Consider the following 24,353-nt stretch of genomic DNA (forward strand, 5'->3'; position numbering starts at 1 on the left):
AAGTGCCTGGTGGCTGGGTTTGCCACGGAGCCCAGCCGGGCAAAGCCCGAAAAAGTAATGTGGCACCCCCCTCTCTACCCTATGGGCCCACCACTCGTGGGGTGAACCGTGGGGGTTGGGTGCGCTGCTACATGGGTAGCAGTGAAGGTCAGGGTCCTTGATGGACCAGACTTGGGCGGCAGAGGCTGGCTCTGGGGACGTGGAACGTCACCTCTCTGTGGGGGAAGGAACTGGAACTTGTGCAGGAGGTGGAGCGCTGCCAGTTAGATCTAGTGGGGCTTACCTCAACGCACAGTCTCGGTTCTGGAACCGTATTCCTGGATAGGGAATGGACTCTATTCTACTCTGGAGTTGACCAGGGTGTGAGGCGCCAGGCGGGTGTGGGGATACTCACAAGTCCCTGGTGGAACGCCGTTACGTTGAAGTTACACTGGTGGACGAGAGGGTCGCTTCCTTATGCCTACAGGTTGTGGTGGGGGGGGACTCTCACTATTGTCTGTGCATATGCACCGAACACCAGTTCAGAGTACTCGGCCTTCTTGGAGACCCTGCAGGGAGTCCTGTATGGGACACCAGTAAGGGACTCCATAGTGCTGCTGGGAGACTTCAACACGCATGTGGGCAATGATTGAAATACCTGGAGAGGCATGATTGGGAGGAACGGCCTCCCTGATCTAAACCCGAGCGGGTGTTTGTTGTTGGACTTCTGTGCTAGTCATGGATTTTCTATAACGAATACCATGTTCGAACACAAGGAGGCTCATAAGTGTACGTGTTACCACAGCATCCTAGGCCGAAGGTCAATGATCAATTTTATAATCGTATCATCTGATCTGAGGCCGCATGTTCTGGACACTCGAGTTGAATAGAGGGGAAGAGCTGTCAACTGATCACCATCTGGTGGTGAGTTGGGTCAAGGGGTGGGGGAAGATTCTGGACAGACCTGGAAAGCCCAAACTGGTAGTGCGGGTGAACTGGGAATGTCTGAAGGAGGCCCCTGTCTGCGAGATCTTCAACTCACACCTCCAGCAGAGTTTTTCTGGCACCCCTGTTGAGGTTGGGGGCATTGAACCTGAGGGGGCAATGTTCAAAGCCTCCATTGTGGAAGCTGTGGTGGAGAGCTGTGGTCTCAAGTTCTATAGGTGCCTCAATGGGCAATAATCCTTGAAAATCGTGGTGGACACCAATGGTCACGGAAGCTGACCGACTGATGAAGGAGTCCATCCAGGATGTGTTATCCCAGAGGACTCCAGAGGCAGTTGCAAGGTACCGACAGGCCCGAAGGGCTGCAGCCTCTGCCTTGAAAGTGGCAAAGCAGCGGGTGTGGGAGAAGTTCGGAGAGGACATGGAGAAGGACTTTCGGTCGGCACCAAGGTGTTCCTGGAAAACCATCTGCCACCTCAGGAGGGGGAAATGGGGAACCATCCAAGCTGTGTACAGTAAGGATGGGGCACTGTTGAACTCAACTGAAGAAGTAATTGCACGGTGGAAGGAACACTTTGAGGAACTCCTGAATCCGACTAACACGCCCTTTATGGTAGAGGCAGAGGTGGAGGATGATGGGGGATCATCGTCAGTTTCCCTGGTGGAGGTCACTGAGGAAGTCAAACAACTACACAGTGGCAAAGCCCCGGGGATTGATGAGATCTGTCCAGAAATGCTGAAAGCTCTGGGTGTGGAGGGGATGTCTTGGATGACATGCCTCTTTAACATTGCGTGGAAGTCAGTGACAGTGCCCAAGGAGTGGCAGACCAGGGTGGTTCCCCCTGTTCAAAAAGGGGGACCAGAGAGCATGCGCTAACTATAGGGGTATCACACTTCTCAGCCTCCCTGGTAAAGTCTACTCCAGGGTGCTGGAATGGAGGGTTCGACCAATAGTCGAACCTCAGATTGAAGAGGAACAATGCGGATTCCGTCCTGGTCGTAGAACAACAGACCAGCTCTTTACCCTCACAAGGATCGTGGAGGGGGCCTGGGAGTATGCCCATACGGTCTACATGTGTTTTGTGGATTTGGAGAAGGCATATGCCTGGGTCCCCAGGAGTTTACTGTGGGAGGTGCTGAGGGAGTATGGGTTGAGGGGTTCCCTTCTTAGGGCTATCCAACTGCTGTACTCCCAAAGCGAGAGCTATGTCCAGATGCTCAGCAAAAAGTCGGACTCTCTCCAGGTGGGGGTTGGTCTTCGCCAGGGCTGCGCTTTGTCGCCAATCCTGTTTGTGATATTCATGGACAGGATATCAAGGCGTAATCATGGTGGGGAGGGGTTGTGGTTTGGTGACCTGATGAGCTCATCGGTACTTTTTGCAGATGATGTGGTCCTGATGCCATCATCGGTCTGTGACCTCCAGCATTCACTGGATCAGTTCGCAGCTGAGTGAAGCGGCTGGGATGAGGATTAGCACCTCTAAATCTGAGGCCATAGTTCTCAGCAGGAAACCGATGGAGTGCCTACTCCGGGTGGGGAATGAGTACTTAACCCAAGTGAAGGAGTTCAAGTACCTCGGGGTCTTGTTCATGAGTTAGGGGACATGCAAGCAGGAGATTGGCCAGAGAATCGGAGCTGCGGGAGCAGTATTGCAATCGCTTTACCGCACCATTGTGACAAAAAAAGAGCTGAGCCGGAAGGCAAAGCTCTCGATCTACCGGGCAATCTTCGTTCCTACCCTCACCTACGGTCATGAAGGCTGGGTAGTGACCGAAAGAACTAGACCGCGGGTACAAGTGGGCGAAATGGGTTTTCTCAGGAGGGTGGCTGGCCTCTCTCTTAGAAATAGGGTGAGAAGCTCAGTTATCTGAGAGGAACTCAGAGTAGAGCTGCTGCTCCTTTGCGTTGAAAGGAGTCAGTTGAGGTGGTTCGGGCCCCTGGTAAGGATGCCCCCTGGGCGCCTCCCTAGGGAGGTGTTCTAGGCATGTTCAGCTGGGAGGAGACCTCGGGGAAGACCCAGGACCAGGTGGAGAGATTATATCTCCACACTGGCCTGGGAACGCCTCGGGATCCCCCAGTCAGAGCTGGTTAATGTGGTGCAGGACAGGGAAGTTTGGGGTCCCCTGCTGGAGGTGCTTAACAGATAAGCGGTTGATGGATGAATGGATAAGAGTTGGGTTGTTAATGTACATAAAATGTCAGTTTTGTATTCAATTAGAAAAAAAATTAAATATACAGTAAAAATTTTGTGTTAGTTTCCATAAAATTACTTATTTTTAAATTTTCTTTTTTTTACAGTGCATCTTAGAAATATGGTGGTGATAGTATCATGGTTTAGGCCTGTTTTGCTGCATCTGGGCCAGGACCTTAATCCAATAGAAATGCTGTGGAAGGACCTGAAGCAAGCACTTCATGTGAGTAAACACACCATCCCCAGAACACACCAAGTTTCACCCAAACTTGGGAGGCCGTCTCTTTGACCTCAGACAGGAACATGGTTTTGGAGGCCCTCTCATCGGCCTTCAACTGGAACTTGATGTGGGAGGTCACCTCATTGACATCTGACTGGAGTTCTGGAGATGAGATGTTGATCCCCAGCAGAAACACTGCAGGTGAGACTGCCTCTTGCATCTCATGCTGGAGCTCTGGGGCTGAGGTCGCTTGGTTGACCTCTGGCAGGAACTCTGCAGGTGAGACCACCTCTTGGGTCTCAGGCAGGAGCTCTGGTGATGAGATCACCATGTCGAGCTCCAGCTGGAGCTTGGCAGATGAGACCACCTCATGGGTCTCAGGTTGGAGCTCTGGAGTTGAGGTTGCCATGTTGACCTCTGGTTGGAGCTCTGCAGGGGAGACCGCCTTGTGAGTCTCAAGCTGGAGATCTGCCCTTGCTCTCTTGTGGAGCCATTTGGGGCCAGGCCAGCTGCCCTTGAAACATTCCTTAGAGCAGAAATGTGATCCAGGTATCACGAGTTTAATACAGGGTGGACACTGTAGATGGGCTTCTTTAAAGCAGCCCTCGTTATTGTAGGTCTGTGTCATCCCCACCTGTTGGCCGGGGGCTGAAGCTGAGCTGTGGAGGCCGGCCTGTCGATTCACTCATAGAAAGTGTGGAATGGCAGATCAGGCTTGGCCGTCACACTGACTCCTCTCAAAAGTTCATCCAGGTTGCAGTTCTGCCCTGGATTCCCAAACTCCTTTAGAAATATTTCCACAAACTGAGCTACATTGGACCCAATACTGACCAGATGTTCCGCCCACTGGTAGGCCAGGCCATAAATCCGGGAGACAATGAACCCAAGCCACTGTCTCCTGTCTGGCTTTGGGTTCACCAGGCTTGAAAAGTACCTTTAGCAGTGGAACATGAACTGCCTCGGATAGTCACAGAAACCATAATTCAGATTTGGGAGGTCTATGTCAGTCCACAGGGTAAACTGGACTGACATGAATGGTGGCCAGACATCCCCATTTATTCTGGTGTGACACTCTTTTCGCTCTTTGTTGAGATTTATTGAAGAGAGGCAGGCAGACAAATCCAAGACGTGAATCAAACGCGTGGTCCAAAACAGGCAATAGGTCAGGTGATCAGCAAAGAGGATAAATCAGGCTAAGACAGGAATTGTGAAATGAGGATGAGAACAGAATCAAAACCACAAAACAAAAGAACGAGAATCAAATGCTTGGTACATTATGATATGCAAACAATACTTTGCCCTGAACATGGACACATGAGGGGTTTAAATAACAAACGTAATCACTGGTGAACACAAAACAGCTAAGACTAATGATAACACGTGAGGGATACATCCACTAACATACAAAGGTGGTGACTCAATTCAATTTCATTTGTATTCCACTTTTAACAATATACATTGTCTCAAAGCACCTTTACAGAAACATATAAAGACAGGATACAGATTTTAAATGTGTGAATTTATCCCTAATGAGTAAGCTGGCGGTGACAGTTGCAAGGAAAAACTCCCTAAGATGATATGAGGAAGAAACCTTGAGAGGAACCAGACTCAAAAGGGAACCCATCCTCATCTGGGTAACAACGGATAGTGTGAAAGTAAAGGGAAGTTCATTATGGTTTTTATATGAAGTCTGTTTTGTTGAACTAATCCATTGTTCACTAAAGGAGACTTGAGTTCAAAATTGTATGTTGTGTAATTGCAGTACTAAGGCCATAGCAGCAACCATAGTTCCAGTACCACAGCATAAGTGTCCATTTGAAATTGAAGTCCAAAAACATTTCCATGGTACTTTAAGGGGAACCATCCTCATCAATCTCCAGGCTGCACTGCTTGGGGTCATCAACATCTAGTTGATGAGAGCTCAAACCAGAGTTAGGGCATCAGGATGGATCAGGTAGGTCCGAAGGGCAGAAAGGGCCAGGATCACTGGCATCTCCATAATGTCATGTGTAGCTTGACAAAAGGAGAGCAGGAGCGGGAGGTAAAGAGAGGGAGAGATTGTTAGGTATACGTACTATCCCGTAATGGATAAGACTGTGTACTTTGCATAAAAGAAAATCTATTCATGGTAAGCTTGAATAAACAAATAGGTTTTCAGAATAGACTTAAACAATGAGACTGTGTCTGAGTCCAGAACACTAATTGGAAGGCTGTTCCATAACTGTGGGGCTTTGTAAGAAAAAGCACTTCCCCTGCAGTAGCCTTCACTATTCGAGGTACCAACAAATAGCCTGCACCCTTTTGATCTAAGTCGGCGTGGCGGATCATAAAAGACCAAAAGTTTGCTCAGGTCCTGTGGCATGAGACCATTCAGTGCTTTGTGTGCCAATAATAGTATTTTATATTCAATGCAAAATTTTACTGGTAGCCAATGCAGTGTGGATAAGATAAGGGTGATGTGGTCATACTTTCTGGTTCTAGTAGGGACTCTTGCAGCTGCATTCTGGACTAGCTGGAGTTTGCTTATGCACGTTCTGGAACATCCAGACAATAAGGCATTACAGTAATCTAGCCTAGAGGTGACGAAAGCTAACTAATTTTTCTGCATCATGTAGTGACATCATATTTCTTATCTTAGCAACATTTCTGAGATGAAATAAGGCTATCCTAGTAATATTATATACATGAGTGTCAAATAAAAGACTGGGGTCAATAATTACACCAAGGTCTTTTACTGCTGAACATGATGAAATGGAAAGGCCATCCGGAGTTACTATTTAATCAGAAAGCTTACTTCTAGTTACATATGGTCCTAGTACAAGTACTCTTGTTTGTCAGAATTAAGTAAGAGGAAGTTAATAAGCATTCAGTGTCTAATGTGCTTTACACATTCCTCAACTTTATTAAGCTGTGGTCTGTTGTCTGTTGAATAATTTGACTCAGAGATAGCATACATAAAGTAAAAAGTATAGGGACTAAAACAGAACCTTGTGGAACACCAAAGTTTACCTCAGTATGTATGGAGAAGTCGCTATTTATACCTACGAACTGATAATGATCGGTCAAATAAGACCCGAGCCAGGAGAGGGCCATTCCCTTAATGCCAACAACATTTTCTAGTCTATCAAGGACAATAGTATGATCAGTGGTATCAAAAGCGGCAATAAGGTCAAGTAACAAAAGCAAGGAGACACAACCCTGATCAGAGGCCAGTAGTAGGTCATTTACCACTTTAACCAGCACTGTCTCTATGCTATGATGAGGCCTAAATCCTGACTGATACATTTCATGAATGTTATAGCTATGTAGGTACAAGTATAGCTACTGTGCTACAACTTTTCCTAATATCTTGGAGAAAAAGGGGAGATTTGATATTGGCCTATAGCTGGACAGTTGACAGGGGTCAAGGTCAGGTTTTTTAATCAGGAGTTTGATAACTGCTATTTTAAATGATTTTGGTACATAGCCAAAGAATTGATTATATTTAGAAGGGGTTCAATTACTCCAGGACAAATTTGTTTAAAGAAACAAACAAATTGATCTAGTATACAAGTGATCTAGTATACAAGTTGATGATTTTGCTGAAGAGATTAATGAAGGAAGTTTCGTCTCTCAAAGGGTAGTAAAACATTCTAATCGTTGATCTGATATTGCTATATAATCGTCTACAGGGTTAGTTATAAAACTGTCTGGTTTTACTTTAATAACCTGAATTTCACATCTAATATTTTCAACTTTACCAATGAAAAAAATTCCTTGAATCTTCGCTGCCATGTAATGTTTTGCCTATTTCTGTGGTGACTTTATTCCTAGTAAATTTTGCTACCGTGTTGAATAGAAATCTTGAATTGTTTTTGTTTTCTTCTATTAAGGTGGAGAGATAGACTTTTCTAGCATCACTAAGTGTTACGTAAGAAGACTTGGACAGGAAGTAAGCGCAGGAGTAAAGTCTTTATTTATACACTAAAGGGAAAGTACTAGTAGGCAGGAAACAAGGTCTAAACATGAAACTAGAACTGAAGCAAAGAACATGAAACTTAAACCTGGTATAACAATCAAATGCGAACCTTAAAACAGACAACTCGACAATTAGAACGTAAATGGCGTCAAACCAAACTGGTGATATTTCAAACAGCATGGAAGGAGAGCCTACTGAAATATAGCAAATCTCTTGGCGATGCTAGAAAAATCTATTTCTCCACCTTAATAGGAGACAACAAAAACAATTCTAGATTCCTTTTCAACACAGTAGCAAAATTAACTAGGAATAAAACCACTACAGAGAGAAACACTCAGTCATTACATAGCAGTGAAGATTTCATGAAATTTTTCATTGATAAGGTTGAAAATATTAGATGTGAAATACAGGCCATTAAATTAAAACCGGACAGTACTGTAACAAACGCATTACATGACAATGTAGCAATATCAGGTCAATGTTTAGAGTGTTTTGCTCCGCTTAGAGAGACCGAACTAGCTACATTAATCTCTTCATCCAATTCATCAACTTGCATACTAGATCCCGTACCTACATGTTTGTTTAAACAGATTTGTCCAGGAGTAATTGAACCACTTTTAAATATAATCAATTCTTCCCTAAGTACTGGCTATGTACCTAAATCACTTAAATTAGCAGTTATTAAACCCTTGATTGTCCAGCTATAGACCAATATCAAATCTCCCCTTCATCTCTAAGATTTTAGAAAAGGTTGTAGCAAAGCAGTTATGCTCGTACTTAGATAGGAATAACATAATGACATAACATTCATGAAATGTATCAGTCAGGATTTAGACCTCATCATAGCACAGAGACAGTGTTAGTTAAAGTAGTAAATGACCTTCTACTGACCTACGATCAGGGTTGTGTCACGCTGCTTGTGTTACTCGACCTTAGTGCAGCTTTTGATACTATAGATCACACTATTCTCCTTGATAGATTAGAAAATGTTGTTGGTATTAAGGGAACAGTCCTCTCCTGGCTCAGGTCTTATCTGACCGATCGTTATCAGTTCGTAGATGTAAATGGTGATTTCTCCATGTGAACTGAAGTTACTTTTGGAGTTCCACAGGGTTCTGTTTTAGGCCCACTGCTCTTTAATTTATATATGCTACCCCTAGGTCAAATTATTCATAAACATGGAATTAGCTTCCACTGTTATGCTGATGATACACAGTTGTATGTTTCAGCGAAGCTGCTTAGTAAAGTTGAGGATTGTGTAAAGGACATTAGACATTGGATGTTAACTAATTTCCTTCTACTTAATTCTGATAAAACAGAAATACTTTTATTAGGCCCACGTGTAGCTAGAAGTAATCTTTCTGATCACATGGCTACTCTGGATGGTCTTTCTGTTTCATCATGTACAGCAGTTAAAGACCTTGGAGTCATTATTGACTCCAGCCTATCATTTGATGCTCATGTAGATAATATTACTAGGATAGCTTTCTTTCATCTCAGAAATATTTGTAAAATAAGAAACATATTGTCACTACATGATGCGGAAATATTAGTTCATGCATTCGTCACCTCTAGATTAGATTACTGTAATGCCTTACTGTCTGGATGTTCCAGTAGGAATATAAATAAGCTCCAGTTAGTCCAGAATGCAGCTGCTAGAGTCCTAACTAGAACTAGAAGATACGACCATATCACACCGATATTATAAATACTGCATTGGCTCCTAGTAAAATCTCGCATTAACTATAAAATACTTTTATTAACCTATAAAGCACTAAACGGTCTCGCGCCACAATATCTAAGCGACCTTTTGGTTTTATATGATCCGCCACGCCTACTTAGATCAAAAGATGCAGGCTATTTGACGGTACCTCGAATAGTGAAGGCTACAGCAGGGAGGAGAGCTTTCGCTTATAGAGCCCCACAGTTATGGAACAGTCTTCCTATTAGTGTTCGGGTCTCAGACACAGTCTCAGTGTTTAAGTCTAGGCTTAAAACGTATTTGTTTAGTCAAGCCTACCCTGACTAGATTCTGTTCTACTACTTCGTCATAATAATCTTTTTCTCCCTCTCTCCTTTCGCCGAGCCCCACACGAATTTATGGAGATACTAGAGATCCAGATCCTTTCTGCCTCTGGATGGAGCTCGAATCTTCTCTAATTCCAAACTGCTGGGACTACGGCTGCTCCTAAAGCCATACAGACTTCATATAAATCCATAATGAACTTTTTCACATTATCTGTTGTTACCCAGATGAGGATGGGTTCCCTTCTGAGTCGGGTTCCTCTCAAGGTTTCTTCCTCTTAAAACATCTTAGGGAGTTTTTCCTTGCCACCGTCGCCACTCAGTGGCTTGCTCAGTTGGGATAAATTCACACCTTTAATATCTGTATACCATGTTGATATTTCTGTAAAGCTGCTTTGAGACAATGTCTATTGTAAAAAGCGCTATACAAATAAAATTGAATTGAAACAGGGCGTGGACACTCTACCACATTTAACTAACTTAAACATTCATCCTTTAACTAGAAAAGAGGCATGAAACACGAAGCTAGAACAAATCATGGAAACGCTACCGTTTAACACATTTACTCAGATACACATTTACTATGACATGAAACTCTCATTTAACCATGACATGAAACTCATTTAACCATGAAACGAAACTCTCGTTTAACTCTGGCATGAAATAAGGAACAGGAAACTAGACAGCGCATGGGACCATTACCGCCTTACTCTTATCCGTCTTTACTCTAATACCACCCGACATGCGCAGCAATGCGAGGGGTTTAAATAACCAGTCACAATTACCTTAATTGCTGACAGCTGGTAACATTTCAAAGCACACCCTCGCACCTCCACCAATAACTGAACAGGGCGGGGACAGAACAGAAACCAAAATAAGTGCACATGTCCATTGTAAACAAAGTCTTATCGTCCATGCGCACTTCAAGCACGTGCACGTGCTCTCCAGCTGATCATGCACGTCGTTGCCGCAGCGTCATCTGCCGGCGAGATCGTGACACTAAGAGACTTTCTATAGATCAGAAGGCTCTCCTTCCATGCTGTTTGAAATATTACCAATTTGTTTTGGTGCAATTTACGTTCTAATTGTCGAGTGGTCTGTTTTAAGGTATGCGTTTGATCATTATACCAGGGTTCTAGCTTTTTCTGTCTAATTATTTTTCTTTTTAGTGGAGCCACTCTATCTATTAATTGAACATTGATTATGATAAATGTTGTTGATGCTGGAAGTTGGCAGGTAGTCACATGGTTGGCAGGTAGTCACATGGTGTGTAGCATCTTGGAGATTTTGTCTGACAGGAGTTCTGGAGTGCAGGCCATCAGCAAAGAACAAACTAGGACGCTCCCAGAACAGATTTCAATTATTGATAAAGAGCAGATTCTGTTAATTACACCAAGATATTAACCAGTCATTCGAAGCGAAAAGTCTACTGAACCTTTCAACTCCATGTCTGTATGTAGGGAGAGGTCCAGAGACGAAGATCTTCGTAGTGGGCGATCTGCCTCGTACCGTCTTGATCAGGCTGCCGATGTCCCTCTTCAGAACTTCTGTCTGCCACAGCATGATGTCGTTCACCCCCAGCATGCAGCACGACCGCTCCAGTGCTCTTGTCCTTCTTCAGGTGCCCTCACAGATGTGCAAGTTACGCATGCCATGGGCACTGACATGCCCCCATTTAGAACTGATCCTGATAACAGCTTGGATAGTCCTTTTCCTCTTTGACCCAGAGAACACAATGGCTGTTTTGTCCAAAAACTGTTTGAAATGTTGAGTCGTGGGACCACAACACACGATTCCCCTGTGCTACTGTCTATTTCAGATGAGACTGAGTCCAGAGAAGGTGGCCGTGCTTCTGGACAGTGTTGATGCATGGCTTCTGCTTTACATAGTAAAGTCTTAACTTGCATCTGTGGATGCAGCAGCGAATGGTGTTGACTGACAAAGGTTTACCAAAGTATTTCTGAGCCCATGTCAGGATATCCGATACAGACTTATGACTGTTTTTAAGATAGTGACGTCTGAGGGATCCGAGATCAGCTGCATTCAGAAGTGGTTTTCACATACGCCTTGACTTTTACACACTGAGATTCACCAGATTCTGTCATGTTTCAAAGGTGGAGATGGATGCAGGTGCAGAATTTAAAACATTTAATAAAGAAACAAACAAAATACACAAGACACCAAGACTAAGGTAAAACACTGTGGTTAAGGCAAAACACGGCAGCAGAGACAAAGGTATTGTAAGACAAACGTGAGACCAAGAAAGCAGTGAAAACTGTGGCATGAGTGCTCCTTAACCAGAAAGTGATTCAGGTGCAGGTGGTCATGTGACTGATGAATACGGTGCAGTGGATGCTGGGATCTGAAGTCCAGAGTTCCTTCTCTGATACATGACAGATTCCTTGAATCTTTTAATTATGTTATGTACTGTAGAAGGTGAAACGCCCCAAATTCTATTTGTCTTTGGGGAATGTTGTTCTCAAAGTGTTGGATTATTATCATTTTCCATACTGTCCCAACTTTTTTTGGAATTGGCATTGTATTTTAACTTCAGCACTGCAAGCCATGCTCATTTCCTCTCGTCAATATTTGCCTTTTTATTTTTTTAAATTTGCTGGTGCTCAAAACAAGTATTTTCCAGAAATTTCTAACATTTATTGCTATTGTAGTGGCAGCCAACAACTGCACAGCTTGACCCTGAGCTAATTTTCATTCTTACTACCACTCAAAAAGTTACTGTTTAATTAATTCAGTCACTCTCTTTAGCCAGTTTAAGGGTTCCTATAGAGACCGGAACAAGATAACAGTACAACAAAAGTTGGTAATTACTTAATCCAAAAAGGTGGATACAGATAAGAATATTAGGAGCACTAAACAGATACAGATAGTGTCATTGCTTACCACTAGTAGACACCATCCATGCCATGCATTTAGAGATCACACTTTGGAGCATTTGACTTATGTTTTCCTTGTTTTTCTTTCTTCCTCCCACATAAATCTGAAATTCTGCCAGATGTGTAACTGAGTGAATCAGTTGATCAGTACATTCTGATGTGCAAGATGCAAGACGTTATTCACACAGGTGTGGACTGTATTGTACATTATCTGTCACTAAATATGGTATTGCATTTCTCATTTCCCACCCACATTCCTAATGTTTCCATTCCTGAGCAGATGATACTCTTAACCAGACACATGTGCTTTGTATGGAAAGAGAACCACAAAAACTCCATTTAAAAAAATCAACCCTCCCTTTTGAGCCTTCTCTTGAATTACCAGTGGAATGACATTTGCCTCTGCAGGACTCTGAAATGCAGTCCAGTGCTCTGTCTGACTGAGAATTGCTAGAGGACTGGAACTGCAATCATGGAGAATGACTCTCATTCCAGAAGTCAGCAGGCACTCCACACAGGGGTGAGTCAGATAATTATTCCTAATTATTCCTAATACAGATGATTTCACTACGTTAGCAGTATGATGATTAATATAGTTCTATTAACAATACATTGCAAAAAATGGAATTAGCAAAATCAAAAAAAAAAACAGACAGCCTCGATGTCAAACATATTTTAAGAATGTAATCTGAAACAAAGCAAAGATTGAAAATATTATTCATACAGTAACAGTGTTAATAGGTGCATGATTAGTATGTATATTTATAGAGGATAAAGACATAAATTCTGATTCATCGATGGAACATTTAAAATTCCTGAAGTATTTATATAATTTTATATTTTATGTTTAAAAATTAACACACACACACACACACACACCCCCACCCCTTCTTGGTCTCACTCCATCTTTTGTCTTTTCTTCACTCTTGAGGCTTCTCTTTCTCTCTTGCTGGTTTAATAGTCTACTGTTGTGTAGAAAGACATCTGTATGTTTTGGAGGCTATTTGGATTGAGATTTTTTGTTATTATTTTAATCAGCTTTCGTCCTTTAGAACTTTGGTCAAGTTTCCATGAAGAAAGAAATTCATCTTCAGAGGAATGTTGGCCCCTCTGATTATTTGCCCTTCTTTTTCTTTGACTTTCCAGTAGGTGTAATGAATACCTTGGGAGTTCTACTAGGAAGTCTAATTTAAGGCAATGGGAATATAGGCAAAATGTTATTATAATATATGCATAAATGTCTTCATATTTTATTTGGTCTTACATTTTCAAGCTTTTAACGTGAACATTTAGCCAAACTCTCTTATAATGAATGGCCATTTTAATGTTGTATAAGCAATAAATTATGGGTTGAAAGATCAACTATTGTGTCATCTCTGTCTCTGGGATAAAATATTGCAGCAGGGTTATTACTTAACTGTTCTTTAACACATTCTTTCAGAATGTCAGACATCCTCTTTTGAGTGATAAGTCTAACTGAAACTTGTTTTGTAATTATGCCTTATGTTCTCAAATTATATTCTCAAAGAGCCAAGGTCACTTAAAATATTCAGCTTTTACTCTTTTGTTCATGTAACTTACGTTTACATTTACCTTTATTCATTTAGCAGATGCTTTTATCCAAAGCGACTTACAAATGAGAAATTTACAAGCATAACTTAATTAGAACAAAAGCTCAATTTTATTAATTTGTTACTTGGGCTTAAAGAACTAAGTTCAATGGATGAACTTTTTTTTTTGATGATGATGATGATGATTTTAATAAATCATCAAAATAAATGTAAATAAATTTAAATAACTTTGTGACATTATGGACAATTTCTTATTACCCATGTGCTTATAATTTTGTCTTCAACTGTGCTCCATTGTACTATGCCCTACATCCATTACACAGAACCATCATAAGTATGTTCCTGCCTTTTAAGCAGCTAAATTTTATTTTACTTCATTGTTGTTAGTTTTTAGGGCTCAACATATTATTGTATTTTGTGATGTTATTGTATTTTATGATTTTATAGTCTCTACCTCAGGTATAAGATTTACTTGCTTGCTTGTTTGTTTGTTTGTTTGTTTGTTTGTTTGTTTGTTTGTTATTTAGGTTGAGCTAGGAAAAAAGAAAAATGCTGGATACTGTAGTTACCATTGTGTTGGCCTAATTCTGGGCTTGGTTTTCCTCATGCTGACACTTTGTGTCTTTAGCCTGAGGTACTTTTGGAGCACAAGCCCTGGAAAGGTAAGGTAGTCTAATTGCCTAAAAATTGGTGTGATAATCAGACCATGCATATGGGTGCTCATATTCTGTCATGATAAGTGCAATGTCATAATTAGCAGGTAAAAATACAACACAGCATGTTAACCATAATCAGGCGTGTTGGTATAACACTAGCCAATGTGGTTTGCATTAATAAGTTATCTGCATTAATAAGCTTTAATGTAACTGTGGACAATCAGTGGTTAAATATGGACTTGGGAGGTTGTTCTAATTCTTTCAACAGTATGTGATGAGTATTGTTCAATTTGTTATTACATAGAATTCAGCATTGAAGCTGGAAGTGTGAGATATTCCACTCTGTATAACTCATGATGACTCTCAGTGGTTGTGTGTGATGTACTTAATGACAGTGGCTGTCTGGTTTCTGGAGACTTCATTCAATGTTTCAGCCTTACATTAATGGGGTCTGCTGGGTGGAGGCCCATCTCTTCTCTCAAGTACAGAGTTGTGTGCTGGCACTTTAAAACCATATAATAGGCCAGATTGATTGCAGTCATCTTTTTAATGTTAGGAAGGGAATTATGAGACAGTGGGAGTGATGCAGACAATGGGTCTCATTTATCAAGCAGGATAGGAACAAATTTATTTAATAATTTACATAAGCATGTACACAAGAAATTTGGCTTCATGAAAACTCAGTTAGTTTGAAAAAAAAAAAGTGTATCCTATGAGTGAGCGCCTTCTTTATAAATCGTATAATTGGCTGCAATTATATTGTGTTGTCAAATTTAAAAAGTTCAATTAATTTCACACAAATTTTTGACATTTTTGTGTCATATTAATGACTTGATTGCAAGCAATATAAAAGTCCAATCTAAAAAAATAAATAAAATAAGACTAGCCATTCAAAATTAATTAAATAAATAAATGGAGCCATAACCTGTTCCTATGGAAGCTGAAGCACTGAAATGGCTGAACTGTATTACTAGAAGAGTTAGCATAATTTGGATATCATTGCATGTTTTTTGAGGTTACTCCATAATTTTATAATGTTTGATATAAGGATTTGTTTATTTTAGTCATCTACTTTTGTAATTTTTAAGTAGATTTATTCCAGGTTCTCCCCTCAGCCATAACCATGCAGAATCTTCTATAAGGCTTAGCTTTACATGGTTCTAGATGCACCATGATGGGCTATCTTTTAAAAGTTTTAATTAGATGTGCCTTTGCTTCATTCTGATTTATTGAGTCCTAAAATTGATAAAAGCTGCACAGACATACTGTCATGGTAAGAGGTTAAGGTCTACTACTAGGCCTAAAACAGCTTCCAAATAAAAAAACAAATAAATGAATGAATGAATAAAGCCCCAAAGCATACATAACTGTCTATATACTGTATGTGTACCTGATAACATTAATTTCAGCAATCACAAAGGATGGCAAAAGCAAACATCTTGAAGAATCTTCCCTATAATGTATTTTTCCTCCTCCATTTACTGTTTTTCTTTAATCTTGGATAAATTTCCTTTAGTTGGCTCACTACTGCAACACCTACTAAATTCAATAGAGTGTGTTTATCTGTTTATAACAATAGAGTGTGTTTTATATAAATGAGATGCATATGAGTATATGCTGAGATGTGCTATATGCATATGACATGAGATTCCATCCACACAGATGAAGCTTGTTTTGTTTGTCCTGTTTGTTTTGATATGGTACATCTGATAATAAATCAGATATAGATGTGTTCATATGTCATTAGAATTAAATTTGATTCTAACTTTGAAAAACAATGGTCATTGTGTGTATGTGTGTGTGTGTGTGTGTGTGTGTGTGTGTGTGTGTGTGTGTGTGTGTGTGTGTGTGTGTGTGTGTTTCTCAGTAGAGAATTAGAAATTGATGACTCTGTGAAAGACACTTTTCAGATTTCCCAATTTATGATTGTTACACTTCCTGGCCAACTAATTAGAAGTTGATACATCCATAAAGCTGAAAAGTGTCTGTACAGTGCTAGGTGTCACTTAACTAAACATAATGGAGGTTAGGACAGATGCAAGTACACATAAGAGCTTTTATCATAGAGAGGCAGGCAGACAAATCCAAAACATGAGAGAACAGCATGGTCAAAAAGAGGCAATAGGTCAGGCGATCGGCAAACGGGCATAAACGAAGCAAGGCAAAAGTATGTAACAAGAAACAAGATCAAAGACTGTGAACCAAAATGAGGAACAGGGTACAAATGCTTGGTACGATGATAACCCTCAATACTTTGTGACGTACACTGACACATAAGGGGTTTAAATAACAAATATAATCGGGGTGAAACACAAGACAGCTGAGAACAATGATAACACATATGGGAAACAACCAATGAAAATACAGGGATGGAGACAGGGGAGAATTCATCACAGATGCATGTGTCAAATGTAAACAAAGTAAAGGAGACTGAAAACCCAGTAGCGTGCACTTGCTTTGAGCTACACTCAGGTGTATGCAGAGCTTGGCTGGATGTGTCATCTGAGCATAACTTGGTTGGTCATGACGTCTGCTTCAGGTATGAGGAGAACTTGGTTGGCCATGTCATCAATCTTGAGCATGAGCAGAACTTGGTTGGCCGTGTCAGCAGACTCAGGCATGAACATGGTTTGAGAGGCCGTCTCTTTGACCTCGGACAGGAACATGGCTTTTGAGGCTGTCTACTTAACCTGACCAATCCCCCCCCCCCCCCCCCCCCCTATACCCCCCCAAAAAAAAGATGTTCCAGTTTGGATTCTGGATTCCCGAACTTCGTCACAAATATTCCCACAAACTGGGTTACGTTCCCAAGTTCCCTGGCTTCCTTGGCCACTAGGAGCTGCGCCCACTCCTAGTGGCCAAATCCAAAGAACCAAAGAATCCAAAGAAAATAAAACTGGCAGTCCACAAGAAAATATTCAGGATACCCAAAAAAAATACATCATAAGGATCTGGGAGCTCCATGGCAGTCCACTGAGGAAACTGGACCGAATCCAAGGCTGGCATAGTTTCCTTGGTTTCCCTGGCATGATGTTTCCTCTGTCTTCCTGCTGCATCCATGGTGAGGCAAAGTATTCTGTCATGTAACTGAATATAATGGAGGTTAGGAGAGATGCAAGTGCAGATAAGAGCTTTTATTAGAGCTTTTATTAAAAAGAGGCAGTCAGACAATTCCAAAACATGAGACAATAGCATGGTCAAAAAAAAAGAGGCATAAACGATGCAAGGCAAAAGCATGTAAGAAGACACAAGAAACAAGATCAAAGACTACGAACCAAAATGAGGAATAGGGTACAAATTCTCAGTACGGTGATAACACTCAATACTTTGTGATGTACATAGATACACGAGGGGTTTAAATAACAAACGTAATCAGGGGTGAAACACAAGACAGCTGAGAACAATGATAACACATATGGGAAACAACCAATGAAAATACAGGGACGGAGACAGGACAGAAATCATCACAGATGCATGTGTCAAATGCAAACAAAGTCGAGGTTACTGCCAAGTCAAGGTTGCTTATTGAGCTCATGCTTCAGGTTTCTGAGCATGCTATAGTGTTTACTGCGCAGGGAAATCATGACAGTAGGTCATGGAAGATGGTCTCATATATTCACCTTTGCATAAACAGCCACTGAGAGGCTGTTTGTTGTATTGTATTTTCCTATAACACTACATACTATTATTTTCTTAAAGATATCCAGATATTTTATTACATGATATTATAGAATATCACTAAGCACTTGAAAATAAACTTGTTGTTTTAACTCAAACTTCATAGATTTTACAGAAACTATAATGCCCTTCTATAAGTAACTATGGAAAACAGGCACTTCTAAATGCAGTAAATGCTTCCCTGTGTGTGTGTGTGCGTGCGTGCGTGTGTGTGTGTGCACGTGCGCATGCGTATTTACATGTAATAATTATTGTTTTGGCCTCTGGCATCCACTGGGATGAGTTTCTGTCTATATTTCCAAAAATACTTTAATTTTATATGCTACCTGTGACCTGTAAATGGCCTTTAAAAATGCCATTGACTGTCCTCTGATGCCTAACGATAAAAGAAAAAAATTGTTACCAAGGTATAATAACATTGAGGCAATGAGACTTTTTTTTAGTGCCATGTACAGTTGACTGGACATTTCTAAAATGTTTTCAGCAGGTGCAATAGCATCTATTCTCAAATATCTGAAAAAGGCAAATGAGAACATTGATGAACTTTAAAAGGAAAAACATTTTGATTGGCAGCAGAAATTGCTCAAAAGCAGACTGTGAGAGGAATTTCCACTGTCATTTTCCTCAATTTTCCCCCCTTGCAGCTGCACAGTAGCCTTCACCCTATATATTGCAAGTGAGTTTCACATCCTGTTACATTCTTACATCATACAGTGCCAATTTTGTTCAAACCCCCTCTTAGACTCCTACTCTAAGTAGATTTTGGCATTCCAACTGTTTCTCCTACTCAGTAAATGGCTCTCAATTTTTATCTTGTATAAATTAATCATTGTGAAAGAGAGGAAAAAATAACAGATAGTTGGCATGTGTCATTTTAGATGTGTACATGATTCTCTTAATGAATTGGAATGGTGGGGCCAAATAATTTGTTTTGCTATACACTTAAAACATTTTGGTTTGAGACAAAATGTGATATTTACATCTAGATGTGTTAAACAACTTAAAACATTGCACCTTTTGTTTGAACCCACCCATTTTATCAAGTGATCAAAAATATAGGACCATATTATTTTATTGATGTTCCTTGTTACTCAGGAGTTTCCTGTTAGATTGATTGTTTAAACAATAAATAGCTCTTATCATCTACTCTTCTTTAGCCTTCAGTTTCACCTGTGAAGACTGCATTGTTGTTAAAAAGTATAAGCCAACATGAAGAACAGAGAGTTGTCTATGGGAGAAAAGCAAGACATTTGAAGCTGGGAAAAAAAAGGGAAAATCAAGCATCGCACAAACTTTGGGCATAGCCAACAGAGAATGGGATTGTGATGTCAGCCGAAGTGAGCAATGCTAGGCATTATGGGATTTTAGGACATGGAAGCAATGGTAGAAACCGAGTAATAGTGTGGGTAAACGTTTATATAATATAACTTAAAAACATGGAATGGAGAACATTTGCTGTATTATCAACTGCCATAACCGTACTCACGACTGGTGTGGAAAACGTATAGAAAACGGTATGCAGTTTTTAAGCTTTGACTAATATGTGCCCCAGTGTTATTATGAAACTGTAAACCATGACATAAACCATGTTAACTAAATATGAACTGCATATCCTGCATTAACAGTGTTATTCATATGTTGCATACCACATGTTACCATAACAATTGATAAAAAATTGCTTAAATTCTGTATCTCATATTTGTATAAAATAATATTCTAATAATATGAAGTAAATGTGTACAGTTCACAGTACCATAAATAGAACAGGTAAAAGAAGTAAGATGGCAGTGTAACCTTCAAGTACTGACAACTGAGATTGAAAAAAAAAAAAACCAATAGATAAATATTCAAGTTATATAGTAAAGTTAATCCGTTAGTAAAGTGAAGGTGTGCTTTGAGACATTTATCATTTCTGAACTGCTCATCTGGAACACATCTTGAAATGTTACTTTGTGGTAGTTTATTAAGAACACCGGACCATGCTTTGTGTTCCTTTGATTCAAGCAGGGTAGTTTCTCGTAATAGCGCTCCTTTGCTTCCTTGTACAGCCTCTCTCTGTAAAGAATCTTACACTTGGTCTTTACTTGCTCTATTCATGTTTTTTTCTGTGCTGATTAGTGTTTGCTGTCGCTGTGTGCTCCTGAGTGTATCCTAAAATATGGCGACCACTACCAAGAATGCAATGTGCCATTAGTTGCCCATTCTCTATACAACACTTTGGAATGTCCTGAAAAACCACTGGTGTACCAAGCAACAGACACTGAATGGGTCGGCCAAGGAAAACAACAGCAGCTGATGACAGAACCATTGTGAGAGCTGTGAAGAAAAACCCCCAAAAACAACAGTCAGTGAAATTATCACAATCCACCATTTGAAAGCAGAAATATAGAGGCCATACCACAAGATGCAAACCACTCTTCAGCAATAAGCATCAGAAAGCCAGTTTGGAATTAGCAAAGAAATACCAAGATGGGCCACGAAAGTTCTGGAACCAAGATTAACCTGTAGCTATGGTGGTGCTTGAAACTTTGTGAACCCTATAGAATATTCTATATTTCTGAATAAATATGACCCAAAACATCATCAGATTTTCACACAAGTTTTAAATGTAGATAAAGAGAACCAAATTTTAAAAATTAGCTAAAAATATCATTCTCTGTCATTTATTGATTGAGGAAAATTATCCAATATTAAGTTAATTTGAAGGTGAAATTAGGGTCAGATGTTTTCAATCAATGGGATGAAAAGCAAGTGTGAGTGAGTGCCCTGTTTTATTTAAAGAAGAGTTCTATCAAAGTCTGATCTTCACAACACATGCTTGTGGAAGTGTATCTTGGAATGAAAAATGGAGATTTCTGATGATGCTCATCAGGTGGTAAAAGGTCACAAAACCATCTCTAAAGAGTTTGGACTCCACCAATCCATAGGCAGACAGACTGTGTAGAAATGGAGGAAATTCAAGTCCATTGGTCACAAGGTACACAAGGTCAAAGGAACAAAGGGTAATTACCATTACCCTCTAACATTGGCTAATGAGAACACTGAGGAGAACACTGAACAACAATGGTGTACATGGCAAGGTTGCAAGGAGAAAGTGGCTTCTCTCCAAAAAGAACATTGCTGCCTGTCTGCATTTGCTAAAGATCATGTGGACAAGACATAGTTATTGGATAAATGTTTTGTAGACAGATGAGACCAAAATATAAATTTTTGGTTTAAATGAAAAGCATTATGCTTGGAGTATGGAAACATTGCATTCCAACATAAGATCCTTATCCATGTGTGAAACATGGTGGTCGTAGAATCATGGTTTGTTTTGCTGCATCTGGGCCAGGGCGACTTGCCATCATTGATGGAACAATGAATTCTGAATTATACCAGCAAATTCTAAAGCAAAATGTCAGGACATCTGGAGATAGCATGTAAATCACAGACATTATAAGTCTGAGTATAAAGCTTAAATTGTAAAGAATTCACAACAGCTGCCCCCACAATTGAGCAGCAAATGAGTACTCAAGGGAATTCTCTAATTGTTTTTAGTGTTACCATCTATAGCATTCAACAGTATCAGGTGGGCTACTGGTCTGATGTAAATTTTACCTCCAATGATAACTTCTGCAGTCCTCACATCTACCAATACTGGGCAATGTTTTACAAACTTTGCCTATGGGCCACTGACCCCTAGGGAGTTGTGGTTCAACAATTAGCACAACAGAGTCTACTGACAGGTTTCCTGAAGTTCTATGCCACCTCTGTCATGTGTGGAGCATAGGCAAGTAGTTTCTCATGAAGTATATCCATAATTGGTCCATAATGTTCTGATAGTGAAGCCGTCTCTGCCGCCCCATGTCTCCTGGTACATAGGCTACTTGAGGGAGTGATCCATCCTGCCACCCTATAAGGAGAAGGTTAGGCAAGATAGGATAAATGTCTACAATGTCTGTGGAAGCATAGCCTAGTGGTTTCAATTTAAGGATCCCCTCTTCCTCCACTAGAACTGTGAACAAAATATCTTCCATGACTGCTTGGTACCCAACTACTACCTGGAGAGCGTTTTTTATAGAGCAAATCTTGCACTCTCATACGCTGCCAAAGTGTGGAGTGCTGGGTGGGTTAAATTTGAAGTGGATATAGTTGTCTGCAAGATGGGTTTTGAGATGTGGCTCCATAATCAAAAAAAACTTCCCATAATTCTCTATCTGCTCCTCGAAAGTTGGTGCCACAATCTGACCGGATCTCTCTTAATCAGCCCTTTCTGGCTATGAACCAATGGAGTACAAGGAAGAAAGCATCCACATCCATAGAATTAAGGATCTCAATGTGAACTGCCCTAGGTGTGAGGTATTTAAAGATTTCTCAGTACTTTTTCTTATCTTGACCAGATATGGGACAAAGCCATCAAAGGCAGTCGAATAGAAGGGTGGAAAGAAAACTCTGAGACATTCTGGTGGCAAAACTGCTAGTTGCATGACCTTTGGATGAGCTCTCCATTGCTGACAAGACAGGCAGATGAGCTGATTGTGTTTGACAGCCTGGCATCATATAATAATCCAGTATTACCGCTGTATCTCTGCATACAATCTCTCTGTTCCTGGGTGCAATAGGTGCTCAGCAAAATCTTTAATAGGGAGCTTCGTTACTGTGCCTCATGGGTCCAGCACAACGGGGTGTATCTGCTCTGGTTCTTGGTTCATCAGCCTCCTTAGTGGCCCTCCAATCCTGGCCATGTTGGTTAGTGGATCCCATTCAGGAGCAAGACTGGCTAATTGACTGTGGGTAGGGACAGGTTTCTATGCCTTCTGAGCAGCTAATTCCTCCGGAAGCTCTGAGCAGTGTCAGCGAGGTTGCAATCAGTGTCACCCACCATTGGGCAGAAGCAGAGAAGCCCTTTCAATTCAGATGTTCCCTCTGACTGTGCAAGTTCAATCCTACTAGGCCAGTGCTCTTGTTTTAAGAATAAAGGCCCTTGATTCCATTGACTAGGTTCAGCAAGATTTTAGAGAGATTCACCTCTTGTTAAGTCATCATGGGTTATCCTGTTTATTTACATACCTCCACACTCTATGGTCTGTTAATTCTTGTATCTTGGAGACAAGTGTTCCAACGAACACCTTGAATCAGCAGGTGTCTGACTGAAGCCACTACAGCACAGTTGTGGAATCTGTCTATGGGACTGTCTGACTGATGGAAAGAGTCATCTCATCTCTCACTAGGTTGGCTAGCTGAGCTCCAGCTAAAGCAGCACAAAGTTCCAGGTGAGGCATAGATTCCTGTCTCTTGGGAGTGACCCTCAATCTAGCCATTACGAAGGAAATGTGAATGTCACTGTCTGTGTGCACTGCCAAGTACACCACTGCTCCATATGCCTGTTCAGAGGCATCACAGAACATATGTAGGGAATTGTGCTGTTCATCTGCAGTTGCTAATGCTGGTGAGTAACAAGGAATGGATACTGCATTGAGATGTTTAAGCTCACTTTCCCAGTTGATCCAGGAAGCTTGGAGGTCTGGTGGTAAATCTAGGTCATCCTTGTCTCTAGTTTGAGCCCACAGCTGTTGGATTGTCACCTTAGCCCTAGTGGTGAATGGTATTATGAACCCCAGTGGATCATATTGAGATGTCAGTACCTGTTCTCATAGTCACTGCTGCATACTCAATCAGTCGAGAATGATAGCAAAAGGTGTCAGTTGCACAGTTCCACCTGAGGCCTAAGGTGGGCTCCATGGGTCAACACAGTTCTGAACCAACCACTGGTCTGTAGCTGAGGACCGTGGTTCAGTCAAGAGATAAGCTACCATGGCTGTATGACTGCTAGCCCACTGTCTGAGGTCGAACCCGCCTTCTGTTAACATATGTGCAATTTATCAATTGTTTGCCTGGCTGCAGAGATGGTAGGAAAGCTTATTAAGCAGTTGTCAAATATAAAAGTTTGCTGTGCTACTTGCAGATAACCTGGATAATTGGCTTCAGAATTATTAGCATGATGCTGTAGAATGACGATGGCACAACATGGACTGCTTATTGTACCGAATGGTAGAACCTGCCACTCGTGTATATATCTGGCCTGTACTTTGGCCTTTCAGTTTAGTCATAATCTTCTCCTTTGTACTGCTTGGAGATTACTCATGTTGATAGCACTGCACTAGCCATCCAGCAAAGTCTTGTAGGTTGTATGGGTTAGGTTTTGGGCAGTTGTAGCTGGAGAAACTCTATGAATCCATCTCTTAAGTACTTA

At 41.0% G+C, this 24,353-nt stretch overlaps 1 protein-coding gene across 3 annotated transcripts in view; it reads left to right on the forward strand.

Moving 5' to 3' along the window:
• Nucleotides 1–12,499: 12,499 nt before the first annotated feature.
• The window catches only part of tnmd (tenomodulin), a 71,317-nt gene continuing 59,463 nt past the window's right edge, over nt 12,500–24,353 (forward strand). Inside the window, exons 1-2 of one of the 3 annotated variants that reach the window (XM_053682352.1) lie at nt 12,501–12,733; nt 14,312–14,446. In XM_053682352.1, the coding sequence (XP_053538327.1) occupies nt 12,686–12,733; nt 14,312–14,446 (183 nt within the window). In that variant the 5' untranslated portion in view covers nt 12,501–12,685. Of the gene's footprint in view, nt 12,734–14,311; nt 14,447–24,353 lie in introns of all 3 variants that reach the window. The other 2 variants (XM_017473434.3, XM_053682353.1) reach the window with 2 other exon arrangements.

Source organism: Ictalurus punctatus, chromosome 8 (assembly GCF_001660625.3).
Source record: "Ictalurus punctatus breed USDA103 chromosome 8, Coco_2.0, whole genome shotgun sequence".
Classification (NCBI taxonomy): domain Eukaryota; kingdom Metazoa; phylum Chordata; class Actinopteri; order Siluriformes; family Ictaluridae; genus Ictalurus; species Ictalurus punctatus.